Here is an 18,696-nt window from a genome sequence, read left to right as displayed (position 1 = left end):
CTGGCATCTATCTGTGTGTGAATGAGGCATCTGTGAGAAGTGAGGGACTTGTGGGAATCTGTGTGAAATGGAGAGACTTGGGTTATCTCTGTGTGGTAAGGCACTTATGTTTGTCTCTTTGTGTGCAATGGCCTTCTGTGTATCTGTGTATGATGGATTTATGTGTAGCTGTGTGTGTATGAAGGACTTGCATGTATGAATGGGGCCTTGTGAGTACTTATGAAATGGAGAGACTAGTGTGCACCTGTGTTGTGTGTGAGATGGACTTTATGTGTAATTTGGACGTGAATGAAGCATTTGTCTGTATCTGTGAGATGGAGGGTCTGTAATATCTGTGTGTGTGTGCAGCACTTATAAATATGTGTAAGAAAAGGCAGTTTGAGCTTGTGGATAGGCCACTGGATGTAAAGCCAAGAAGGCCTTGGATAACCTCTGTGAGCCTCAGTTTCCTTATCTGTGAATAATAATAATAAGGGCGTCTAGGTGGTACAGTGGATAGAGCTGGGCCTGGAGTCAAGAAGACCTGAGTTCCAATCTGGCTTCACTCACTAGCTGTATGACCCTGGACAAGTCATTTAACTCTGCTTCAGTTTCCTCATCTGTAAAATAAACTGAAGAAGGAACTGGCAAACCACTCCTGCATCTTTGCCGAGAAAACCCCAAATGGGGTCAAGAAGAGTCAGACACAACTGAAACAACTGAACAACAAGAAAAAATAGTAATAAATATTTTCAAGCCTTAAGGACTATATACATGTTAACTGTTATTAGCAGTTAACTATATGAGACAGAGGGAGTTGTATGTACTTTTGTGTGTTTGAAGGACTGTATCAAGAAAAGGAGCATTGTCTGTAAGTTATTAAATGGCTGCCTCTGTGCATGTGTGTGTGTGTGTGTGTGTGTGTGTGTGTGTGTGTGTGAGAGAGAGAGAGTGAGAAAGAGAGTGAGGTTGAGAGACTCTATCTGTTGTGTGTGTATCAGGAAAATGGGGTGTTGGGTTTTGTGTCTGTTTGGTGTAACACTGTGTATGGGGGAGGGGGAAATGCTGTGTGTGGCAGGAGAAGTGAAGACGTTAGCCTGGTGAGACAACCCTCTATGTGTGATCAGTTTCTCTGTTTCACCAGGGCCCTTATAGCCCTGGGGCCATCCATCTCCTTGGTGCGCTCCAGGATTGGGGAAGCCACATGTTTCATCTTTCTCTTCCCGGTTTCCAAACTGCCTCCTGCTCCCTGGGCTTGGATGCCTACTGTCTTTCCTCTCACTTCCTCCTGACCCCCACCCCCAAACCTTAGGTCCCATGAGATATCTGCTTTCTGGGTCAGCATCTGGCTGATCTTCATGGGACTCCTCACTGGCCTTCAATAGCCCTTTGAAGCCTTCCCAACCCTAGCCACAGGATTGCCTTGACTTGCTCAGGGCTAGAAATCCCAGCCCTACCAGGCACCAACTCCGACAGCGCTTTCCCTGGGCTTGTGGGCTGTGGGGAGCGACCATGCTGGAGCATGGGGCTGGTGTACCTGACCTCTGGGAATTTCAGGCAGGGTGGGAACCAGGCCTGGAGAGCAGCAGATGCTTGTTCCTTGCCCTCCTCTCCCTTTCTCCGACATCACCTAGCTCTCCACTCAGATTGCCAGCCCCCAAGCTGTTAGACTGGCTGGGGTCTTCCTCTCCACACGGAAGGATGAGAAGATGTTCAAGAGCTGCGTCTTCAGGGTCCAGTTCTCTAACCACTGGGTTGCTCTGTTTTGTTTTTTCCTTGGGGCCTCCCCAGATGAGTACTCAACAGGAAGGAAATGCCTTCTTTTTGATGTCCCCATGGGAATTCATGAAGTGTAACTTCCCCTCTGTGCATCTCACAGAGTCTCAAGAGCTGGAGGGGGCCGCAGAGCTCAACCTACATGACCATACATAAACAAGACTCTCTTTCTACACATCCCTGAAAAGTGGGCATCCAGTCTTTGCCAGTGAGGGAGAAGCCATGACTTCTCAAGGCAGCTCCCTCCACTTTTAGACACCTCTAATTCAGGGGGAGTCTTTCCTTACATCAAACCTCAGTTTACCCCTTTGTATCTTCTAGCCATTCTTCCTCTTTCTACCCTCTAGGGCTGATTAGAACCAATCTGATCACTCCTCTTCCTCCCAGTCTTTCAGGTATTTGAAGGTGGTTATGATGCCCCCATGAGTCTTTTCTAGGCTAAACATTTTGCATTCCTTCAATGCTTCTTCGGCTGATATAACCCATCCTCTCAATGCTTTCATCTTGTCAGCTTCCTTCTTAAATTGTGCCCAGAAGTGAACACAGTACTCTCGATGTGGTCTGACTAGAGCAAACTAAAAGTTGGACTCTCACCTCCTGTTTTAATATAGCCTACAATGATGTTGGCTTTATTGCCCACTATATATCATAGTTGACTCACGTTAGATTTTCAATCAGTCAGGCATGGTGGCACACACCTATAATCCCCTGTTACTAAGGGGGCTGAGGCTGGTGGATTTCTGGAGCCTCTAGAGTTCTGAGCTGCAGTGGGCCAGGCTGATTAGGTGTCTACACTAAATCTGGCACCAACATGGCAGCAGGAGAGACCACTGTCTTTCTTACAGCAGCTAGATGGCACAGTGGATAGAGTGCTGGGCCTGAGGTCAGGAAGATCTGAGTTCAAATCCAGCCTCAGACACTTACTAGCTGTGTGACACTGGGCAAATCACTTAACTCAGGGCTATTAGGGAAGGTCATATGTGGTCCTCTCAAGTGTGGCCCTTTGAATCCAAACTCAGGCAAAGAGCCTCACTTGAGGGCCACATATGGCCTCAAGGCTGCACGTTCCCCACCCTTGACTTAACCTCTCTCTGCCTCAGTTTCTTCAATCATAAAATGGGAATAATGACAGTACCCACTTTGCAGAGTTGTTGTGAAAATCAAAGAAGATAATATTTGTAAAGCACTTAACACAATGCCTGGAATGTAATAGGTGCTATATAAATACTTAATTCCTTTCCCTGTCTAAGGAGAAGCAAACTGGACCAGGTCAGAAATGGAGCAGGTAGAAGCTCCCTTGATGATCGGTAGTGGGATTAGGCCCATGAAAAGCCACTACACCTTTGGCCTGAGAGTAATAGGGAGACCCAGTCTCAAAAAGACCAGAAAACAAGCAAACAAAAAAAATTGCAGCCCACTAAGTGCCCCGCCCCCAACCCCCTCTTGCTCCCTGATCTTTTTCAGACAAGCTGGTATGTACTCATGTTTTCCCCATAGTGCATTTGTGGAATTGATCTTTCCAGCCTATGTGTAAGTCTTGACAATTCTCTATTCAGTTTTGTCCTTATTAGATTTAGCCTAGGGTTCAAGGTCTCTTTGGATCCTGAATGTCATCAAAGGCATGAATTATCCCTCCTGACGTTGTGTTATATACCATCGTTAGGGTTATGCCAACTATGCCTTTATCCAAGTAGTTGCTAACGATGTCAACTAAAACCAGGCCACACTCAGAGCCAGAGGGAATCCGCCAGACACTTCCTTTCAAATTGATACCAAACTATTGATGGCAGCTCTGGGGCTGTCTGGCTCTGCACCCTCCCAGCTGCACTACTGTCTAGCATATTACCTCTCCATCTTTTTCACAAGAATAGCGTGAGAGATTTTGTCAAGTGCTTTGCTAAAATCCAGGTAAACAATATATACAGCATTCCCCAGATTGACTCATGTAATAACACTGCCAAAAAGGAAATAAGTTTCATCTCATATGACTTACTATTGATGAGGAAGGGAATAAGCATTTAAATGGTGCTTGCTATGTGCCAGGCACTGTGCTAAGCTCTTTACAAATATTATTTCATTTGATCCTCATGATAACCCTGGGAGGTATGAGCTATTATTATCCCCATTTTACAGTTGTGGAAACTGAGGCATATAGAGGTTAAGTGACTTGCCCAGTGGGGTCACACGGCTAGTAAGTGGCTGAGGCTGGATTTGAACCCAGGTCCTCCCAACTCCAGGCCTAGCACTCTATCTACTGTGCCACCTACCTTGCCTTATTGATGAAACCTGGCTGGTCCTTTGGGATTGCCACTTCTTTTTCTAGATATTCACTAACTATCTCTTTATTAATATGTTCTAGAATTTTATTTGGAATCAAAGCTAAGCTTACTTTTTTTTTTTGGCCTCCATTTTCAGGAGGTAGTTCATATGGGCCTTCAGGGGCAGCTAAGTGCTCTCTATCTCCTTACTTATCTTGGGTTTCAGCTGCCTAATAGACAATTTTGTTCTGTCCTTTCCAGTCTCAAAATAATTTTTCTTGATAGAGAAAAAAGAAACAAAGTGGGTAGTGGGCAGTTCTGCCTATAAGCATGTACCCAAGTGGTGGTCATTTCCCTTCTTTGATCATCATTCCACGATAGAACTAGCATGGAGTCTTATCTTCAGTGAAATGAAGACTTGGGCTAGATAGATGGTCTGTTAGGCCCCTCTCATCCCTCACATTCTATGTTCTGTCTTAAGATTCCATGTTCTAAGGCAGAGCACCCTGACATCTTATGTTCTAAGGCTTCTTCTGGACCTGACATTCTATGTTCTGTTTTCTAACATTCTATGGTCTAAGGTTCCTTCCAGTTCTGACATTCTGTGCCCTGTGTCCTAACATTTAATGTTCTAAGGCTCCTTCTGGCCCTAACATTCTATGTTCTATGTCCTAACATCCTCCATTTTAAGGCCCTGTCCAGTCTTCACATTCTACGTTCTAAGGCTCCTTCTAGATCTAACATTCTATGTTCTAAGGCTCCCTCCAGCCCTGACATTCTATGTTCTGTGTTCTAACTTTCTATGTAATAAAGCCCCCTGGAGTCCTGACATTCTGTGTTCTATATCCTAACAGTTTATGTTTTTGGCCCCTTCCATCTCTGACATTCTGTGTTTTGTGTTGGATTCAGTTTATAACAGTAATAGTCTAGCTGTGCTATTACTTAACCCATCAATCAATCCATCAATAAGCATTTATTTAGCACCTCCTAGGTGCAGATTACTGTGCTAATCAGTGGGCATGAGATGAAGATGAAAATGAAGTCATCTTCCTCCCTGAGAAGTTTCGATTTTCTCAGGAATGGCAACATGTACCTATAGAGGTCTATTGAAGATATACACAAAATAAATGTTAAGTTAATGGGGGATGCTGGCATCCAGGAGGACCAGGGAAGGCTTCATGTAAAAGCTGGGGCTGGGACTGAACCTTGAAGGAATCAAGCAACTTTAAGAAGCAGAGGTTTGCAGGAAGTCTGCTCTGGGCATGAGGGACAGCCAGTGCAAAGCCGTGTAGGGAGGGGATGGAGTGCCGAGTGTGAGGAACCACCAGAGAGCCCATTTGGCTGGAGACAGGGAGAGGCAGGTGTAATTAACCTGGAGAAGGATGACTGGAGCCGGATAGTGAAGGACTTTACTTTCCAAAGACAGGAGGGTAAATTTTATTCAAGACACAATAGGAAGGCACAGCAGTTTCTTTCAGGGGAGTGACATGATCAAACCTGTACCAAAGAGATATTTAACAATGCCTCTTTGGCAGTTGTGTGAACAATGGATTGGAGAGGGGAGAGACTTGCTGTGGGAGGAGGGGAGCCCAATTAGGAGGCTATTGCAAGAGTCCAGTTGAGAAAGGTGATGAGAACCTGAACTAGGGCTCACTAAATAGCTGTGTGATCTTGGTTGAGTCATTTTCCCTCCAAAAAGATTAATTGATTTGCTCAGAAAATCAGTGCAGGGGCAGCTAGGTGGCACATAAATCAAGGGGCCATAAATCAAAGCCAGGCTTAAGGAACCTGCTCAAGGTCACGGAGTGAGTGGCTGGGTCAGGACCTGAACCGAGATCCTTGGCACCCTTTTTACTATGCCGTGATGTCGTAATAAACCCTGGAGTCAGGAGGACCTGAGTTCAAATCCGACCTCAGACACATGATACTCACTAGCTGTGTGACCCTGGGCAAGTCACTTAACCCTGATTGCCTTGACAAAGAAAAAAAAATCAGTACAGAGGCAAGACCAGCAGCCTGATTCTGAATACGGAGCCCTTGCCACTCCAAGGCCACTAGATGGCTGAGTGGATAGTGATGCCGGGCCTGGAGTCAGGAAGACTGAGTTCAAATCCAGCTCAGATACTTGCTAGCTGTGTGACCCCTGGGCAAGTCATTTAACCTCTGTTTGCCTTAGTTTCCTCATTTGTAAAATGGGGATGATCGTAATAGCACCCACCTCCCAGGGTTGTTGTGAGGATCAAATGAGATACTGATTGTAATGCCTTTAGCACGGTGCCTCACACTCTTTGTGGTTGCTGTTGTTGTTGTTGTTCAGTCGTGTCTGATTCTTCGTGACCCCATTTGGGGTTTTCTTGGTGAAGATACTGGAGTGGTTTGTCATTTCCTTCTCCAGCCCATTTTACAGATGCAGAAACTGAGGCAAACAGGGTGAAGTGACTTGGCCAGGGTCACAGTGGGTGCTACATAAATGTTAGTTCTTATTAATGGCATTCTTTTGTGGTGGGTGTCTTTTCCATCCACACTGTTGAAGTCATTTTTGTCTGTCGTTTTCTCGGCTCTGCTTACTTCCTTTTCCATCTCTTTGTGTGAGTCCCGCCATGCTTCTCTGTAGATATGATAGTCGTCATCTCTTATAGCACAGTAATCTTCCCTGTTTATTACGATGTCACGGTGTAGTAAAAAGGGTGCCAAAGATCTCGGTTCAGGTCCTGACTCAGCCACTCACTCCGTGACCTTGAGCGGGTTCCTTAAGCCTGGCTTTGATTTATGGCTGATCTGTCAGGTGAGGAAGGCTGGACCAGAGGATCACGGAGCGTCCCTTCCCACTCTCCATTTTTGACCCTACTGCTCTTCCATTGGAAGGAGCAAGGTGAACAAAATAGGAAATTCAAGTCAATTCACTCCCCTCTACTGAATCTCTTCTATTTCTCCCGGTCCAGGCCAACAGGTCATTTTGGCTGTCTTTCTGCCTCACTGTTTTGCAGGGCCCTGGATTTTCTTCCTGAGGCAGTCAGTTTATAAGCATCTATTAAGAGACAGCTAGATGATGCAGTGATAGAATGTGAGGCCTGAAGTTAGGAACACCCATCCTCCTGAGTTCAAATCCAGCCTCAGACGCTTACTAGCTAGACAAGTCACTTAATCCTGTTTGCCTCTTGGCAAAGATATTGGAGTGGTTTTCCATTTCCTTCTCCAGATCATTTTGCAAATGAGGAACCTGAGGCAAACAGGGTTAAATGACTTACCCAATGTCGCACAGCTATGGTCTGATGCCAGATTTGAACTCATAAAGATGCATCTTCCTGACTCCAGGCCTGGCACTCTATTCTATTCAGTCTGCCGCCTGGTTGCAGTTAGTTCCCCAGTGAAATCACAGGTCCAGTTCCTATCTTCATCTCTGTTTGGGAGAGCTCTGAGTTTTGGAATAGGAATCTGGAGACCTAGGACACCTGGGTTCTAGTCCTTACTCTCTTTCTAAACCAACTACATGTGTGAAGCTATATAAGTCATTATATAAGTCATCTTCCTCTTCCTCATTTGTCTGTGGAGATAATTTGCTTACCTCTCCAGGCACGTGGTTGTGAGGATCAGGTAAGGTGATGGATGGGAAAGGGATTAGGAAAAAGCATGCCATGCTCTATAAATGCAGGGGAATTTTGTAGAAGGTGTGGTGAATCCTCCAGGATTGGTAGGGAGCTTGGTGAGGGGCCCCCTTTCTCACAGGCAGTGGGACATGGTGAAAAGGGCACTGCCTCTAGAGCAGGGGTGGGGAACCTGAATTGACCGAATTCAGTCAAAAGGCCACACTCGAGGGCCTAGAGGCCACAGGTTCTGCACCCCTGCTCTAGAGTCTCAGAGGACCCGGCTTCAAATGCCTCTCCCATATTTAATGCTGAAACCTTTTAACTTCCCTGATTGTCAGGTCTCCCTCATCTGTAAAATGAAGGAGTTGCACTAGGTGGCCTGTGAGGTGCCTTCCAGGCTAAATTTATGACCCTATCATCCCTCAGCCAGAGTCAGTCAGCCCCTGGGGATCCTGGTCCTGTGAAGGACCGGTGATAGCGGTCACCTTTGAAAGATACTACCTGGCTCAGCATTTCCTCGGCGAAATTATGAAGTTGGATAGAAAGTGCCCTCTGACTTTCCCTTTGGATGGCCATCTCCATCGACTCAATCTAATTCAATGAGCATTTATTAAACACCCTCTATGTGCCAGGCGCTGTGCTGGGTTCTGGAGAGACAAAGACAAAAATCAAATAGTCCCTGCCCTCAAGTAGCTTTCTTTCTACTAGGGGAAACAATATGTACCTTGAAAATGAGATACAAAATCATTTCTGGGATGAGGCTATATACATCATATGAAGGGAAGTTAGCAAACCTCTGTATGCCTGAATCCACTGGAGAAGGAAATAGAAAATCACTCCAATATCTTTGCCAAAAAAACCCCATGGACGGCTTTGACCTGCAATGGTCTACGGGGTCAAAAAATTGGAAAGGACTGAACAACAACAAAACATGGCTATTTTCTGCTTCCCTGCCTTTCCGTGGGCTGTTCCCTCTGCCTGGAATGCCCTCCCTCCTGACTTCAACCTCTTGGTTGAAGCTCATGATGCCTTTCCAGAAGTCTTCAAGTAGTTAGTACTCTTTCTGCAACTCCTAGGTCAAAATAAACTTTATATCTGCTTTGCATGTTATTGTTCAGTCATGTCCAACTCTTTGTGAACCCATTTGGGGTTTTCTGTTGGTGAGGCAATTAGGGTTAAGTAACTTGCCCAGGGTCACACAGCTAGTGTCAAATGTCTGAGTCTGGATTTGAACATTCGGGGTTTTCTTGCAAAGATACATTTCCAACTCATTTTACAGATGAGGAAACTGAGGCAAACAGGGCTAAGTGACTTGCCCTGGGTCACACAGCTAGGGTTTGAGGCTGGATTCGAACTCAGGTCTTCCCGACTCCAGGCCTGCCACTCTATCTACTGCGCCACCTAGCTGTCCTACATACTCCTTTGCATATGTTTTATATATATTTCTCCCACGTAAGTGTGGCTTCCCCAGTAAAACCAGAGCTCCTAGAATGCTGGGATTGTATTGGTTTTGTATCCTTAAGGCCTTGCCTAGTTCCTGGCAAATGCCTGTTGAATTGAATTCCCTCAGGGCCCTGATCTCTGATTGCTGTCCTGAGGGAGAACTGCTGGTCTAAGTGGAAAGGACTCAGAAGTCCAGGAATCTGGCTTCGGCCACTAACTAGATGTCACATCCCAGGGGATTCTGGTTCCCTTTGATGAAAAAATGAGAGGGTTGGACTAGATGAGCTTGCTCTCTTCCTGCTCAGTGGCTCCCTATTGCTCTCTTGGGCATTTAAAGTCCTTCATAACCTAGCCCTCTCCTACCTTCCCAATCTTCTTACACCTTACCCCCCAACACGTACTCTTTGATGCAGTAACTCTGGCCTCCTGGCCTCTCTTCTAACAAGACGAGTACTCCATATATGGGTCCTGGGCATTCTCTCTGGCTGTCCACATGCCTGGAATGCTCTCCCTCCTCCACTCTACTGACCTCTCTGGCTTCCTTTAAGTCCCAACTAAAATCCCACCTCCTACAGGAGGCCTTTCCCAACCCCTCTTAATTCCAGGGCCTTCCTTCTGTTAATTATCGCCTATTTATCCTGCATAAAGCTTGTTTTGTATATGTTTGTTTGCATGTTATTCACCCCGTTAGACTGTAAGCTCTTCGAGGGCAGGGACTGTACTTTGCCTCTTTTTGTATCCCGGTGCTTGGCACATGACTCTGTCACGTCCCACTCTTCATGACCCCGTCATGTCCCACTCTTCATGACCCCATGGGCCAAAGCCCTTCTGTACTCCACTATCTCCCAAAGTCTGTCCAAGTTCATGTTCATCGTCTCCATGACACTGTCTATCCATCTCATCCTCTGCCATCCCCTTTTCCTTTTGCTTTCGATCTTTCCCAGCATCGGGGTCCTATGAGTTCCATCTTCTCATTATGTGGCCAGAGTATTTAAGCTTCAGCTTCAGTATGTGACCTTTCAGTGAATAATCTGAATTGATTTTCTTAAGTATTGACTTATTTGATCTCCTTGCTGACCAAGGGACTCTCACAGCCATACATAGCTACTGGCACATTGTAGGTGCTTAATAAATGTTTATTGAATTGAACATACTAGTCACAGTGGAAGTAAGTCCCCTAGCCTCTCTCCTCAGTTTTCTCCTCTGTAAAATGGCGTTGGGCTGGATGGCCTCAGAGGCCCCATCTAGCTCTCAATCTCTGACCCTACGATTCTATGCTGGTCAGTCCCCCAGCCCTGTCTTCTTGCACTCTTCCTACCGCAGATGTTGTTGGTTTCTCTGCAGATGTGTCCTCCATGTAGGTGCTAGGTAAGGCTCTTTCCAGAGCAGCCCATTCCAACAGTGCCTGCTTTGCCTCCTTGCCCCATAATTGGCGCCTGGTCCCTTTGTGGAGAGGAACAAGAGCCCTGTCAGTGTACTGCCATCATCCCCCCATCCTCCACCTCTCCCACCCCCAACGCCGGCTGGTGCTGCCAGGCCCCTTGGACTAGCCCCCTCACCAGACTACTCTCACTGTAATCAGACTGTGTCTGTCTGCACGGGGAAGAGGGAAAGCACGGGCCAGGTGGGGCTTGGGTCTGGACTACAGACCTGGGTCTGGGGTATTGGGGGGGTGTGAGGGTGGGTTTGATGAGTGTCCTAGCAAGAGATGGCTCCTAACTCACCGGGACCTCTGAAGAAGAATGAGCATGGCCGAGGGCCAAGGTGGGGTTGGAGTTGTCTCCGAGCTCCAGCTGAACCAGAGGGGCCAGGATTTAGAGAAAGCTGCTAATGAGATTAGCTGCCTGCCCCAGGTTTCCCTCGTCTTCGCCTCTCCCCAGGTCCAGTCAGATCTTCCTAGGGCTGGGGTTGGAGGAGCCCTTCCGGATTCCACCCACGCTGGGGAAGGGCTTTGGAGAGAGGCTCCTCCCCCTCCCCCTGCCCCAGACACGTGGGTAGATTATTCTCCTAGGCTCCAGCCAGCATCCTGATAAACTGCCAGAGCTCTTGTCTCAAAAATACTTTGCAAGTGATCTGGCATATACCTTGTATATGATTCAAAAGGCACAGAAATTCCTCACCTTCCAAAGTAGATCCAGTCTGGAAAAACAACTCATCCAATTCCCTGGCATGGGGGGGTGGGTGGGGGAAGACTTGTGTGGTTGCCTGCCCTTCCTCCTCTCCCTCCCCCACCCCTTTTTCCTCCTCCACCCCGTCGGCTCCTTCTTCCACTCCCTCACCCTCCCATTCCACCTCCCTGTTCCTGGGGAAAGCATTTCTGTGAGGGGCTTCTGTCTAGCACCACCCCCCTTCTGTCCATGTGCATCCCCCCAGCCAGAGGTGAGCCGCTCTCAGGAGGTGGGACAGTGTGAGGGAGCTGGTGTGGTGGTGGCTGTGGTGGCGGTGGTGGTGGTGGTGGCGGCACTTTGGACTGAAGGCTGGCCTTGGAATATCTGGAATCCATACTCAGCCGGATGACCCTGGACTTACCCCCTAAGCCTGCTTCCTCATTTGTAAAATGGTCGTAATGACTGCCTCACCTTAAATGAGAGCTGCTATCCCTACTCCTCAAAAAAGACTACCTGAGCACTCAAAAAAATAATTAACGAAGTCTGTGGTATCTGGATCAGGCAGTCTGGATTTGCCATGGACTTGGAACCGAGATAGAGCCGAATTCAAATACTGCCCCAGATGCTTCCCAGCTCTATGCCTCTGGGCTAGTTACTTAATTCTAGATCTGAGTTCCTCATTTGTAAGATGGAAGGGGCTAGATAGTCCCTGAGGTTTCTTTCATCTCTGAATTTAGGATCCAATGGTAGTTATGGCATAGCTGTTAAGTTGAAATGAATTTTATTCCAGAATTTTACTTAGATTTTTAAAAAACAAAATTTCATTTTGGTTTTTTGAAATGGCCATTATTTTTGTTGTTGTTTACTTGTGTCTGACTCTTGGTGACCCTATGGACGATATTATACCAATGCTGTCCGGGGAATTTTCTTGGCAAAGACATTGGAATGGTTTTGTCATTTTCTTCTCCAGAGGATTAAAGCAAACAGAGGTTAAACGACTTGCCCAGGGTCACATAGCTAGTAAATATTGAAGTGGGATTTGAACTCAGGTCTTCCTGACTCCAGGCCCAGCACTCTATCCACTGAGCCACTAGCTCTCATTACTTTTACTCCTTGGCAAAAAAACAAGATACAGTAGAAAGAGCAATGGGTTTGGGTCTAGAATTTGGGTTTCAATACTGGCTTCACTGCCTACATATTGGAGTGCACAGTTGAAAGGGCACAGTCCCAAGTACTAGGGCCCTGATTCAAATCTCACCTCTGATTTTTACTATGAAGATGACCTTGAGTAAGTCACTTAATCTCTCTAAATCTCTGTTGCCTCATTTGTAAAATCAGGGGGTTGGACTGGGTGACTTCTAAGATTTCTTCCAGCTCTTAGAAATCAAACCATAAGCATTTATTGATTGTTTACAATGTTCAAAGCACTGGGACCACTCTCTGGAATACAAAGAAAGGAAAAAAAAAACAACTACCTTCATAGAGCTTACATTCTAATGGGGAACACAACATGTAAATAAATAGATGCATATAGATACCTGCAGAGTAAGTGGAAGGTAATTACAGAGGAAAAAGCCCTAACAACTGGATAGGGGGTGGCTAGGGAAGGTCTCCTGGGGACTTCAGGCAGGAAGACCAATCAGGAGGCTTCTGCAATAGCCCAGTGAGAGCTAATGAAGGTCTGAGAGCTAGTCAAATTGAGATAGTTAACCTTTGGGGGCCCTTCTAGCTCTGTATCCTGTGATTCATTGATAGGAGGTCCGCTGCCTCTTTGGAAGAGTTTGGGGAAGATACAGTGAGAAATGTGAATTTCTGTGTCCTGTGTTTCGATGAATAGTAGGAACAAGGAGTCCTCTTGGTGTGGTGGCAGTATTCAAATTCACATTCCATATTTCTATTGAGCTGGAACCAACGACCATATTTTACACAATTATAATTCTGAATAGTGCAAATTTGAATATATTATATTCAGCCACTTTCATTACTCACACTAATTGGCACCTAACTGGGTTTAGTAAAGCACTATGCATATGTGCATTTTGATATTAACCTGGGAAAACATTTTGAATATGGTAACATTTCTTTCATGGCCAAATCATTCCCTTGAGTTTACAAGTAGAATTTATATTTTTGGCAGTTTGTACAGTTGTACAGGTGTTGCAGGTGGAAGCATAGAGTTGGTGTGAGGGTCAAATGGGATAAAGGATATGAGAGTGTTTTTAAGAAAAAAAGCGTATATGTATAAAACAAACTAGTGCGATTTTTTTTTGGCCAGGTACAGGTGGTTATGGTTAATGCTCAACTTATGGGCTGATGTCCAGCAGTATTAGCCTGAGGGAATGATTTATGTTTAGATTAAACCAAAACATCAGCATATATGTGTGTGAGATCCAAGTGAACCTTCTAACCAGTCATAGAAAGTCATATCTGAAAGGGATGATTGAGCTTATTTTTACAGATGAGGAAATCGAGGATCGGTGAAGGGATTCATCTAAGATCACATAATTAATTAGTGACTCAATCTAGATTTGAACTCAAGACTCTACCTCTCTTTGCTTCCTTTTTTTGGGGGGGGGGCAAGGCAATTGGGGTTAAGTGACTTGCCCAGGGTCACACAGCTAGTAAGTGTCAAATGTTTGGTCTGAGGCCGGATTTGAACTCAAATCCCTCCTGACTCCAGGGTCAGTGCTCTATCTACTGTACCCCCTAGCTGCTCCTCCCCCCTTTGCTTCTTTTGATGGAGGAAACACAGACAGGCCCTGCTTTGAAAGGGCTCTCAATCTAAGGGGGAAGTATTCAGGGGACCTCCTGAAGCAGCTGGATGGTACAAGTTACCAGCTTCAGACTGTGTGACCCTGGTCAGGTCATTTAATCACTCTCTGCCTCAGTTTCCTTATCCATAAAGTGGGGACAGTTACAGCAAGTACCTTCTAGAGCTATTGTGAGGATCAAATGAGATAACATTTATAAAGGACTTTAAAAATTTTAAAGGACTATATACATGCTAACTATTATTGTTATTTCTAGGGCTTGGTTTGGTGCTCAGCACACATTAAGTATTCTATAAATGTTTGGTCAATTGAACCAAATTGCTTATGTATATCTTTTCTGATTGATTTGTTTAAATGGAACTTTCTGCCTCTTAAAGAGAGACTTCTGTAGCCAGACCTACACTGATTACTGAATAGGAGTTGGCCCCTTAGGCTACAGTAAACATTAGCCCCTTGTTAAACACCAGCATGTGTGTGTGTGTGTGTGTGTGTGTACTGATAATCATGGTAGAAGGATGAGAAATGACCTGGAAGGGAGCCCAGAGATTGTCAATTCCAAACCCCTTGTTTTATAGAGGAGGAAACTGAGGTCCAGGGGTAGTGACCTGCCCAAGGACAAACAGGGGAGAAATAGCAGAGGCGGGGACTTGAACCCAGGTCCTTTGATTCTATGCCCATTGTTCTTTTCCACTACACCATCCTGCCTCCCATAGACTGCTGAACTTAGAGTCAGAAAGACCTAGGCTCTGAGGCTGCATGATGGTGCAGTGGATAGTGTTGGACTTGGATTCGGGAAGTTGTTATTTAGTCGTTTTTCAGTCATTTCTTACTCTTCGTGACCCTGTTCGGGGTTTTCTTGGCAGAGATACTGAAGTGGTTTGCCATTTCCTTCTTCAGCTCTTTTTACAGATGAAGAAACTGAGGCAAGCAGTGTTAAGTGACTTGCCCAGGGTCACACAGCTAGTAAGTGTCTGAGGCCGGATTTGAACTCAGGAAGATGAGTCTTCCTGACTCCAGGCCTGGCACTCTATCCACAGAGTTCAAATCTAGCCTTAGAGATTTACTAGCTATGTGATCCTGGACCAGTCAGTTAACCTTTGTTAAGTAGATCTGTTTCTTCATCTGTAAAATAAGGATAATATCAGCACCTGCTTCGTAGAATTATTCTGGGGTTCAAATAAAGGAGTGTCTGTCAAGTGCTTTGTAAAGCACTATTTAACTGTGCCTTATCATGGTGCTGCTCCTTAGGGTGAGCATGAGCTCCATTGGTCCTCTGCTTCTCCCACAGGGATCCAGCTTGCCTTCGGGCGCCTGCAGCCAGCTGCCATGGCGTCTCGCATCGGCCTTCGAATGCAGCTCATGAGGGAGCAGGCTCAGCAGGAGGAGCAGCGGGAGCGGATGCAGCAACAGGCTGTGATGCATTACATGCAGCAGCAGCAACAGCAGCAGCAGCAGCAGCTGCCGGGGCCCCCCACCCCAGCCATCAACACGCCAGTCCATTTCCAGTCGCCACCTCCCGTGCCAGGAGAGGTCCTGAAGGTACTGCCTGCCCTGCATGACTCCCTAGCACCCTGAGAATGCCGCTGTCCCTCCTAGGGCTCATGACTCCCTTGACACCTTCTTCTCCTTTCTCTCTGGGGCCGTAGGTGCAGTCGTACCTGGAGAACCCCACCTCCTACCATCTGCAACAGTCACGAGACCAGAAGGTGCGGGAGTACTTGTCCGAGACCTATGGGAACAAGTTTGCTGCCCACATCAGCCCTGCCCAGAGCTCCCCAAAGCCGCCTCCAGCTGCTTCCCCTGGCGTCCGGGCCAGCCATGTGCTCTCTTCCTCTGCAGGCAATAGCGCCCCCAACAGCCCTATGGCTATGCTGAATATCGGCTCCAATCCAGAGAGAGAGGTGAGTCAGGCCATGTGCTACTACTGGTCAGGTTCAAGGGCCAGTATAGGGCTCCGTGGGAGCATGAGCTAAGCTCTCAAGGAACAGCTAGTCTGATAGGGTCACAGTCTCTACCCCCAGGGAGCTTCCAAATCTGATGGGAGAGATGCAGTGTTTGCCTTCAGGTCCCCACAATTTGATAGGGGAAACCTTGGTCCCTGTCCTTGAATAGCCCCCATTTTGATGGGAGGAACACAGTTCCTAGACCAAGGAACTCCCAGTCTGATAAAGGGCAGGAGGCAACAAAGAGAGATATGATTAATACATGCTTCTAAAGCATTGATCAATAAACAGTTGAGGGTCACTGAGGAAAGCATGGGAGTGGGGTCCCTTCAAGACCTTCTGAAAGTCATGATTGTCAGAGTGAAGATGTATGTGTGTGGGGGGATGGTAAATTCACCAGGTTTCCCAGCTGCTGTGACAGTGACATGATGATGGCATCAGGTCCACCAGCAGGAGAGTCTCAGAATCAGAAGGGACCTCAGAAATGTTATCTAGTCCAACCTGGGCTTCAACAGGAGTTCCCTCTATATAGCATTCCTGACAAGTGGCCATCTGGGCTCCTGCCACTGCCTCTAGTGATAGGGCACTCACATGTACTGAGGAAGCTCATTCCGCTTTTGGACAGCTCTCCTTCTAGCAGAATGGGGTGAATGAGAGCAATTTGTTCGAAAGGCCGTGAAGGAGGCCGGAGCTTGGTCAGACGTCAGAGATGCCAAAGTCATCCATTGCAGCCTGGGTCACCGCCAGTCATCCTGACTTTTGTCCTGCCACTGGACTTTGGTGACTCTGGAAGAGAGAATGAGGCTGAGACTCTGTGCGGCTCTGCCTCACTTAAACCCAATTCATGCAAAAGTGAAGACATTACCCCATGATGTCTTTGGTCCTCTCTGAAACAAGGAACAGACAACAAGGATTTTTAGGAAATTTTTCCTAATATTGGTAGACAGCTCTGGCCTTGGAATTCCTATATCAGTGAGATCACAGGTTCAGCCCCCATTAGGCAAAAATCTGTCTCTATATACTCATTGCTCTTATTTCTTCCTTCTCGTGCTAAATAAAACATATCTGTCTGTTCCCAACAGCTCCTGAGATGCTTGAAAAATACGGTCATGTCTCACCTCTACCTCAGGCCCTCTTCCTTTTCACGATAAATAAACACCCCAAGTTTCTTCAATTGCTCTCACTCTAGCCTGGTCCCAAGTCCCCTTATTGTCCCAGTCCCCTTTCTCTGGACCAATTTCAGCTTGTCAAATGTCCTTCTTAAAATGTGGTGCTCCAGGGGCAGCTAGGTGGTGCAGTGGATAGAGCACCGGCCCTGGAGTCAGGAGGACCTGAGTTCAAATTCGGCCTCAGACAGAAGTTTTTCAAACAAGACTACAGCTGTGACCTGGCTTGGGCACAGTAAAGGGGGGGTTCTTTGATCCCATTCTCTGGATGTTATGTTTGCACTAATGCAGCCTTGGAGCTCATCAGCTTGTGGGGCTGCTGAGTCACACTGTTGAGCTGGGAAGTCACAAAACCTGGTCTCCCCCTGCCACCATTCAATTCAGCAAACAGTTTTTATATATATATATATAAATACATATATATATATATATATAATTTTTTTTTTGACTAAGCACTTGCCCAGGGTCACACAGCTAGTAAGTGTTATGTGTCTGAGGCCGTATTTGAACTCAGGTCCTCCTGAATTCAGGGCCAGTGCTCTATCCACTGTGCCACCTAGTTGCCCCCAGCAAACAATTATTAAGCACTTACTATACAAGAAAGGAAAGAAGAGAACAAGCATTTATTAAGCACCTCCTATGTGCCAGGCACTGTAGTAAAATGCTTTACAAATATTTTCTCACTTGATCCTCACAACAACCCTGGCAGGTAGGTGGTATTATTATTCCCACTTTATGGATGAGGAAACTGAGGCAGACAGAATTTAAATGACTTACTTGGGGTCCCACAGCTAGTGAGTGTCTCAGGTCAGATTTGAATACAGGTCTCCCTGACTGCAGGCCTCTCGCTGTATCTGCTGCACCATCTAGCTTGCCTCTAAGCAAAGCTCTCCTGGGGGAGATACAGAGTTAGGAGAAGACAAGTACTTTGCCCTCATTGAACTGTCTTCTAGGAGCTGTTACTTAGGATTCCTAGGGGTTGGAAGTTGGTTGTTGTACCCCCAGAGTCCCCGAGTCCATGCCTGTCACTCCCCCTGGGGTTTCTTAGCTTTAAGGAGGAAGCCAGGCTGGATGGGAGAAGGTGGGATAGAGCAACAGGTCACTGACCTAGGTGGCTGGTTGTTGTCTGTCCACCTTTAATCTCTGCTTTAGAGGCAGATCTCTGCCCTTTCCAGTCCCTCCTAACCCCAAATCTATCCATCCTTCCCTCAAGGAGAAGATGCCAAGGACATACAACTTACATACGCCATTTTCCTTCCAGCTCGATGATGTTATTGATAATATCATGCGCTTGGATGACGTCCTGGGATACATCAATCCGGAGATTCAGATGCCCAACACGGTATTGACAACCAAGGGGGGGGGGGGGGGGTAGGGTGGGGGACAAATGGTGAGTAGGTACTAGATATTTTGGGGAATACAGGAGCAAGATACGACATAGCCCCTAAGCCTGGAGAGCTTATGCTTGCTGAAGAGATGAGACAGTCACAGAATTTCCCATCTGGTTCGGCCCTGTCATTTTACGGAGGAGGAGACTAATGTCTAGTGAGGGGCATGACTTACCTAAGGTCACACAGGTAATAAATGGCCAGTGTGCTTCCTACCACTCTATTTACCACACACACACACACACACACACACACACACACACACACACACACACAC

General features: G+C 46.6%; 1 protein-coding gene across 3 annotated transcripts in view; it reads left to right on the top strand.

Annotated features, from left to right (window-relative positions):
* LOC114053495 (transcription factor EB) overlaps positions 1-18,696 on the top strand; it is a 78,402-nt gene that overhangs the window by 50,691 nt on the left and 9,015 nt on the right. For 2 of the 3 annotated variants that reach the window (XM_027876601.1, XM_027876602.1), the window contains exons 2-4: positions 15,211-15,461; positions 15,569-15,823; positions 18,245-18,373. In XM_027876601.1, the coding sequence (XP_027732402.1) occupies positions 15,249-15,461; positions 15,569-15,823; positions 18,245-18,373 (597 nt within the window). In that variant the 5' untranslated portion in view covers positions 15,211-15,248. Of the gene's footprint in view, positions 1-15,210; positions 15,462-15,568; positions 15,824-18,244; positions 18,374-18,696 lie in introns of those variants that run through there. The other variant, XM_027876600.1, reaches the window with a different exon arrangement.

The sequence above is a fragment of the Vombatus ursinus genome, unplaced genomic scaffold (assembly GCF_900497805.2).
Source record: "Vombatus ursinus unplaced genomic scaffold, bare-nosed wombat genome assembly UNPS02014811.1, whole genome shotgun sequence".
Classification (NCBI taxonomy): Eukaryota; Metazoa; Chordata; class Mammalia; order Diprotodontia; family Vombatidae; genus Vombatus; species Vombatus ursinus.
This window is presented reverse-complemented; position numbering and strand designations above follow the sequence as displayed.